The 8,680-nt window shown below is 43.2% G+C and overlaps 1 protein-coding gene across 4 annotated transcripts in view; it reads left to right on the top strand.

Moving 5' to 3' along the window:
• Positions 1-285: 285 nt before the first annotated feature.
• The window catches only part of TEDC1 (tubulin epsilon and delta complex 1), a 156,938-nt gene continuing 148,543 nt past the window's right edge, over positions 286-8,680 (top strand). For 2 of the 4 annotated variants that reach the window (XM_037906317.2, XM_037906316.2), the window contains exons 1-2: positions 287-500; positions 2,554-2,632. In XM_037906317.2, the coding sequence (XP_037762245.1) occupies positions 378-500; positions 2,554-2,632 (202 nt within the window). In that variant the 5' untranslated portion in view covers positions 287-377. Of the gene's footprint in view, positions 501-2,553; positions 2,633-8,680 lie in introns of all 4 variants that reach the window. The other 2 variants (XM_037906318.2, XM_037906314.2) reach the window with 2 other exon arrangements.

Here is an 8,680-nt window from a genome sequence, read left to right as displayed (position 1 = left end):
AGGCCAGCCTGGCACCGAGCTCTGGGCTGGACCCGCTAGAGCCCTGCTGCGGGATTTCCAGGCTGCTGGGCTCTGCCCCACTGCGCGGAGCGCTGCACGCGCAGGGAAGAGCCACTCCCCGGCCAGGAGGCACCAGGCCGCGGCAGCCTGTCGCAGCGCTCGGAGCCCAGCACGTGGCCACGTGCTCCCAGGAAGGGCAGTACTGAGGGTGCAAGGCGAGGGCGACGGCTTCTGCGTGGCTTCACTCGTCACTTGCGCACGCACACCGTGCACATGCGCCCTGGGCGGCGGGGCCGTGTGCACCTGCGCAGTAGCGCGGAGGCGCCGTTTAAGCGGAGGCGAGCGGCGCTAGTCGGCGAGTCGGAGTTTGCCGCGGGATGTGGCGGGGCCGGGCTGGGGCGCTGCCGGCAGCTATCGGGGCGCTGTGCCGGGCGCTGCCACCGGGGAGCCGGCCCGCCCCGGAGACCTTCCGCCTCGCCAAGTTCGACCGGCCTGAGGCGGTGAGAGCAGGGGAAGCCGGGACCGCCCCCGCCCCCCCCCCCCGGCCCAATAGCAACGCCCCCCGCCCCCACTGCCCCATAGCAACATCACTGGCCCCTCCGTGCCCCATAGCAGCACCACTGCCCCCTAACAATGCCCCTTCACTGCACTCCAGCAGCACCCCTGCCCCTCTCGGTGCCCCCTGCCCCATAGCAATACCCCTCCTCTCTTACTGACCCTTAGCATCCCTCCGCCTCCTAGGTTTGCCCCCGTTACCCCACGTCATCCCCCCTGCTCCATAACATTGTCTGCTTCTCCCTTTGCCCTTATAATGTTATCTCTTCTCCCATACCATCACCCCCTGTGGTGGGACCCTAGGCAACGTTTTTGTGCTCTCAGGCCTTCTTCATACTGGGTATTCCTGCTTTTGGCATAGCTGCCCAGTTGCAAGCCCCTGGTGAGACGGGTGCAGCTGATATAAGCACAGTTTGCCACTCAGCCCTGTGTGCAACCAGGTCACACTGCAGTTGTGCAAACTGTGGCTTGTAACAGCTTTGCTTGTAGGAAGGTCTGCACCGGGCAGCTACACCAGTGAGTGGGGTTGGAACAAATCCCCGGTGGCAACAAGATCTGTGCATCGGTTTTGCCTGCTGTAAAGGAGGAATAGTAACAGTGAGCAATACAAAACACTCTAAGATGTGTGGATGGGATGGTGCTGTATGAATATTCAATGTTACTTGCTAGTTCTAATTAAAATAATTCTTCCATACTGTTTGGATAGCTAATCTGTACAACTCTGTGTATCTGTGCCCTTCAGCACTCCATGGTGTTCTTCGCTAGCTTGTTACCACCTGGTTGCATTGGCATCCCTTTGCTGTGATCCCTGTAATGTCACCACCTAAGGGTTTGTCCACACATGGAGTTATTCTGCAATAACTGCTGAATAACTCGATGTGTGGATGCCCTTATTCTGTACTAAGAATCTCCACATACAGAGTTATTCAGGAATAGTTCTGGAGCTCTAAATTCACACCCTACCTCAATATGAATTACCTTCCCCTCTCCCGTGCCTGACTCTGTAATGTCACCTCCTCACCTCCCACCATGAAGGTACCCTCATAACCCATGTGAGGCCCTTTAGTCCGCCATCCCTGTAATGATACCAGCTTCCTCCTCCTCCCGTGGTGGGAAATAAAAAGCCTAAACAGCCAGATATGTATGATCCCCTCTCATTTACGTTAGAGGGAAATAATCTTCTAAGTCCAAGAGCAAAATTTTCTCCATACTACCCTTCCTTTCTTTTCAGTCGGATGATCTCTTTCCATGTCTTTTCTTACTTAGAATTTTGTCCAAGACAAGGAACTTTTCAGGGCTTCTGGAGAATTTCCTGGAAACTTCTATTTTCAAAATTGAAGCTTGACACTTCCTTCTGGTGTGCAGCACATTCTACTTGTCGCTCCGAGTATACTTCCCTCCCTTTATCCTGAACGATCTTAGGCCCCCTCTGTACTAGGGCTTTGGAAACTCCATTGGCAGGAAGGCCTTGACCTACCTCTGCATATAGGCTGTTTTGTATTTGTGTAGGCATTTTACAAATGTTGGCTGCAATTCCTTGTAGGAGGACTTGCTTCAAAGTTTAAGGCTTAAACTGTCATAGTCGGTAACTGTGCTATCCTAGCTTCTAACTACATTCGTTGAGCTAGTTCTCGTAATAATAGCGCACAATGCAATGCCTTGTGTTTACAAATTACCCTAAAGCCCCTGCTTCTGCAGCATTATAGGACATTTCTTTCAGGCATCCCAGAACGAACTGGTACAAGTGTAAGTATAAAGTGTGCAGTATGTGGCTGTGCCTTTTTAGAAGCGGTGCTGTTGTGTGTGAGAGGTGCCCAATTGATCCAGGCAGTCAACAATCCTGTAACACTTTTTCCTTTGCTGAATGCACAGTCTTCATGTTGCCATTAATCTGAGGAAGCACAGGGCAATACAAGACAATGGCCAGTGCTGAGTAATTAAAGACAAATACATGGCAACTGTTCTGAATGCTGATGTTTCCTTTTTGTTCTTTCACAGAGCTTGCAGATTTGGAGGCTGCTGTATTCTCTTCTAAAGCAAATCCATGATGGAGGATGCACTGAGCTTGATACCATAGGTAATAAAGTATTTTCCCACCCAGTGCTTGTAAGGTTTGTCTCTGTTTCTGGGAGTGACCTGAGCTGGACTTAGAGCTCCCCTTCCTCAGCAGCCCATTCCCTGCATTGGGGGCTTCAGACTCTGAACATCTCAGTTTATCCCATTGACCCTAATTCTTGCATCAAAGGTGTGAAGATGGCTGTTGATTCTTACTGAGCTTGTTTTATCCATGTTAATGAGGTGTCAGTCAGGCAAGCTGGATGTTCTCTCATCAGCTGTAGGCTCTTGCTTGTTTGGTGCATTTTACCTAACAGGTCACTGCAGTTGCATTTACACTGTGCATTGGCCTTACGAGTCCCCAGAGTGCTCAGAGATAATTACAGACAACAGGTTTACTTCCTCTCTAATCTCTTATTTTCTCCTTCCAAACATGACACTTGACTCCACAGTAAAGTGCCATTAAATCCTACCTTAGGGCTGCGGATTATAATGGATGAACTGTGCCTCAGAGCTATACAGCCTGTGTTGTGGAGCCAAGTCTCGGAGTGAAGAAGGAATCCACTATGTGTATGTACTTTAGAGAGGATGTAAAATACAGCTATAATCAGGAACCATGTCGCAGAGAAAGCTTGCGACAGGTTGGCTCTTTTACCATCTTGTCAACCGAAAGAGCTTAATCACTGTTGGTATTTAAATATACATTACAACAGACACAGTGCTAGTTCCCAGGGCTATGCCTTCCCAGGATATCCCCCAGTGATCCCCTACAGTGTGCCCCTTCGCTAAAGCAGGGATGACGTGACTGTGGAATCCTCCCACAGCCTTAGAAGGTTTCTCAGCCCCAAACCAGCCAAAATTGGCTCCTGAAATCTCCATGAGTCAAACTATGCTTGTCAGGCTTCCGAAGAGCCAGAGTAGCCTACAGTTGTGGAAAATGAAGCAGAGATTAAATGACCTGGCCAGGATCTCTCAAGAAATTCATGGCTGAGCCAAGAATTGAACACTGGTTCCCCCTGGTTCAGTTCCCAGTCCACTGCCTTAATCACAGGATCATCATTTTTTTTCCTGCTGCTTCAATTGCTATGCACAGACATTAACACTGAAGTTCCATCATGTGCACCTATGTGCTAAGGCAATTCAGCTGTGTCTCTTGCACCCTTGTTAGGGATAGACATGCAGAAAGCATAGCTGAACACATAATTTGGCCTCTAATCTATTAATTTACAGGCTGATTGGACTTTTAAAATATTAAATTGGGAAAATAGAAATGCCATCATATGGAACTGTGATTGCTCCCACATTGGTCGTTGGAAGAGTCTGAACTTGAGATCTTCATGTGCTCATGATGGACCTGTAATCAGAAAGTTGACACACACTTTGCTAGTGAGTTGCACAGTTTTTGCTAGACTTTGGGAATTAGGATTCCTGGAGTCTCTTTCTGGTTTGATTTCAAGCAGTCTGGTTTAGTGGTTAAAGCAGTGGTACAGGCAGGATAGCCAAGCATACAGATTTAGCACATGTATCACATGGCTAAGTGAACGAAAGTTGGGTCTGCCATATTCAAGACCAGTGTTCTATTATGTATCCCCCATTTTTGCAGTATCTCAGTGCCTCCTAATCTTTAGTGTAGAATCATAGAATATCAGGGTTGGAAGGGACCTCAGGAGGTCATCTAGTCCAACCCCTGCTCAAACCAGGACCAATCCCCAACTAAATCATCCCAGCCAGGGCTTTGTCAAGCCTGACCTTAAAAACTTCTAAGGAAGGATATTCCACCACCTCCCGAGGTAACGCATTCCAGTGTTTCACCACCCTCCTAGTGAAAAAGTTTTTCCTAATATCCAACCTAAACTTTCCCCACTGCAACTTGAGACCGTTACTCCTCGTTCTATCAATGTACTTTATTCTCACAACATCCCATGTTACAGATGACAATCTGGGACACAGAAAGACTAAGTGACTCGCCCATTGTCACACAGGAAGTTTGTAGCAGAATTGAACTTGGGTTTCCGAGACCTAAACTATTACCTTAACAACTGGGCCATCCTTCCCTTCTTTGTGTAACTTCCCAGTTACCTTATCTGTAAAATTGAGGGAAAGTAATAATTTCCTGGCCCTAGAACAGGAGTATCACGCCTTGGTCAGTATAAGTTATGAAATGCACACAAATATTAAAAGCAGTCAGTGGAGGAGGACACTTGATTTCACAGTCTCCTGGCTCCCAGGCCAGTGCACCTTTTAGACTAAAAGTATTTTCTCTGAGATTGCTCTCTGAGTTTTGACCTGGAGTCTGTGCGCATTGCCAGAGATCTGAGCAATCCTTGCCACTTGAAGGACCAAAACAACCTCTAGTTATTTTCTATTGTTAGGTTTTGGAACTGGTTATTGTTCCAGACACTAGGTCTTGCAGGGTATCCCAAGGATACAAGTATCCTGTGGTTTCTGCCCATGTGTTTTTATTCAGCATGTGTTCCAAAAAAGTGATAGACTTTCCAAATTTTAAAAACTGGTCATTTTGGAGAGAGATTGGCTTGGGAATCCTTTTGCATTGGCCTCGTTAGCACTACAAAAGTAATTTTCCCTCTCTTGAGATTCAACCCGTTCTTCTCAACTGTTGAGAATAGGCCACTTCCACCTTAATTGAATTGGCCTAGTTAACAGTGACCCCCCACTTGGGAAGGCAACTCCCATCTTTTCATGTGCTGTAATATTTATACAGCTTACTGTATTTTTCACTCCATGCATCTGATGAAGTGGGTTATAGCCCATGAAAGCTTATGCCCAAATAAATTTGTTAATCTCTAAGGTGCCACAATGACTCCTCATTGTTTTTGCTGATACAGCCTAACCTGGCTACCACTCTGAAACCTTTTGATTAAATGACCTTCAGATTTATACTACAGGCTATACCCCAATTTGTGAACTAGCATATGGGTTTTCAAGTCACTTTTACTATGTATGTGAATTTTAGGGAGGATTCAAACTCATGTTTTAAACAATCGTAATTATGGAGTGACCAATGGTCACTTTATACTTCATATGGAAAAAGATTATGTCATATTTTTAATGAGTGATAGTACATAACTTCAAATTTGGGAAATCATTTAGAAAGTATTATGTACTACAGACAGTGTGTTTAAAATGAATGAGCTGTTGCACTTGTGCAGAAAACCCAAAACTAAAACGAAACCACACATCAACAAACCTCCCCAGTGTTCAGTGGCTGGAAAATCTTGGAAGTCATCTTGTTTTGGAAGAGAATATTTTCCCTCTTTCTTTATATAATTATTTCTTATCCTAAACTTTTGGGGGAAAAAAGTTCACACATACCCCCAAAATTCAGAACAATAGTTCCTTCATCAAGTAAGTTAGAGAGTGAGTCAAAGTCAGCCTTGTATTGGAACTCTGGCATTAACTTTAATGAAGTCACGGCCAGTACCTTCATACTGCTGTTTCCATTAGCTTACAATCTGCATGAACTCTCTTAAAATGCCAGTGGGATCTGCCTTTTGACATGTCAGTTATCTTTTGGTGTAGCAATTTTGATACTGCCAAAAAGAGCTCTGTAGCTATTGTATCTCTTTCATTCTCACCTGTCAAACCAGAACTGTTTTTCTGCAGCAATAATTTTCCTTAATAACTCTGATTTGTGGCATCTCTACAGGTGGTTTTTGCCTGAGCACACGACGTAATGCATCCATTTTCATTCTTTGCCTTGACTCACATTTCTTTCTTCCTAGCATGCATAAACTCAGAATAATGTGTAGTTCTCTGATGAATACAAAGCTGTAATTCATTGGAAGGGTTCTGCAGGCATTGTAAAAAGGAAGAGTACAACATGAGTGCTGTGTGAGTGCTTTGGCCCATATTCACTAAACTTTCTTTTTCAAGTGAAATGTGCATGCTGAGAGGGGTTTATTATAAAGATCAACAGAACCATTCTGTGCAAATTCCCTTACCTTAATGAAGTGCCTCAGTAAAGCATTGGCCAAAAAACAGGTATTTTACTGCAGTTATTAGCATTATCTGCTATATAAGGAGCATTCTTCTCTCTATTCTACACTATCACACTCTTCTTTTGGCAGAGTGCATCTATCTATATTAGATTAGATTACTTATATGGCCATCACTGCTATAGCATATGAACATCTCACACTCTTTTAAACAGGGTGGATTTGATTTAAATCAATTTGATTTAAATCACTAGTCAGGAAGACTCGATTTAATCATCGATTTCTACATAAAAGTGCATTCTTGTTGGTTGTTATAAACTTAATACATATTCTTCACAACTCAGACAGATGTAGGTTTCATTTTTAGAAGGTACACACTATACATTTTGAAAGTGATTTATTTTGAAAACTTTTCAGATTAGTTTTACAGCTATATCAGAAAACGAATGATTGTTTGGTTATTTCATTTACCAAAGGTAACTGAAGCAGATATTTATGAAGTCATTGGGAGGTGAACTATCTCCAATTTGACAGGTTAATCATTAGTATTTGGAGGATTTTCTTGCCATGCTGTATTAGGAGGAGAACATCACCAAACAGATATTTAAATTGTTTTATTTAACTAAAACAATAATGGTATGGATTCTGGATTTTTTTCTTCAACAGCAATCATATAATATTTTAACAAAACAAGCATATGAATTTTTGAATTTAGTTAAACATGTAAGTTTTTTAAAATCAGGTTTGTTTTTGTTAAAACTGTTTTTTTAACTAAAATAGTTAAATGAAATATTAAAAAAAAACAAAACAAATTAAATCGACTGTTAGCCAGGTCAACATGAGAAATGTAAAATATTGGCTTCTGCAGCTAACTCAGTCGTCTTCACCCTCATTTTCCTGTTTGTTCATAATCTGGAAAAGAAAAACAAGCTTTCCTGCTTTTTCAGGTCCTAAACAATTTCTCAGTTGGGAATGAATTAGTCCAAAGGAAGAAAATATTCTTTCTACACCGGCAGAAGACGCTACTGCAGTTAAAAATGAGATTATCACTTCAACAGTCTCTAAATCCAAGTGCTTAAGTGACTTCTACCAAGTCACTGATGTGACTTTCTTTAAAACGTCATCAGCAAACATATATTTCTTGAATGGTTCAGCCTTAGCTCTGAAGTTTATTATGGTTGGCATTATGGAGGGATGATTGCTGGATGTCCATGCCATAGCCAACTCCTCCTCTTCAGGAGTTCAGGTTTGACCCTGGTACCAAGTATTGAAAATATTTGCAAGAAAATGAGCTGGAGATAGTGCTTGTCCCATTCTTTTTTTCTTTTTTAATGCTTGTAATTTAACTCTGTCATTGCATATTTCTCTTTTTAAGATCTCACTCAGTTCCTTCCAAATTTCAACACCATCAGCAATAAAACAGTTATTTCTCTGCATTTTGTTCAAGGCTACAGAAATAGGCTTCAGGGATAGTCAGCATGCGTTCAACATTTCTCTTAAGCCCGGTGTTGAGAACTTTGGCTGTGACAGAGCCATCTATTTTTTCATGATTTTGTTCACAAACTGTCATCAGGTTAGGCCAGTTCTTGATATAGTGCTCAAAACAGTCCACTGCTGAGAGTTAGCTTGGTTCCTACCACTTTTTAAAGACTCTCCTTTCCAAATTGAGAAATGGAGTGGGTTTACTGCCTGTGTAGATTTACTAGCTCTTGCCAGTGCAGGCAACTACTTAGTGACTACTGTTAAGGATATGCTGCTGTTTAAGTGTAATGAGTGCTATTCAAATGTAACGAGTACGTTCAAGTTTTGGGCTTCTAGTGGCTGTGTCTTAGCTTTGTATGATTGCCCCTAGCATGCAAAACTCCCTTAACATTTCACAGCTCAAGTGATGTGGTTAGACACTTTTCCCCAAGGAATTCTTTTTTAAGATTAACAAATAACCTTTCTAGAGTCACAGGTGTTTCTTTCCATTCATGCTTTTTCTTTGGAAGTCAGGCATTATGTTATTTTGAGCTTCATTAGTCAACAGCATTCAGGGGAAAAAGCTCACAATGCATATGACCAGACGAGAAGTTTATCATGCTAGTGACAGGGGGTAGGCAAATGAGGAATGT

The sequence above is a fragment of the Chelonia mydas genome, chromosome 8, assembly GCF_015237465.2.
Source record: "Chelonia mydas isolate rCheMyd1 chromosome 8, rCheMyd1.pri.v2, whole genome shotgun sequence".
Classification (NCBI taxonomy): domain Eukaryota; kingdom Metazoa; phylum Chordata; order Testudines; family Cheloniidae; genus Chelonia; species Chelonia mydas.
Note: the sequence above shows the minus strand (reverse complement) of the source record. Positions and strands in the feature narration are given on the sequence as shown.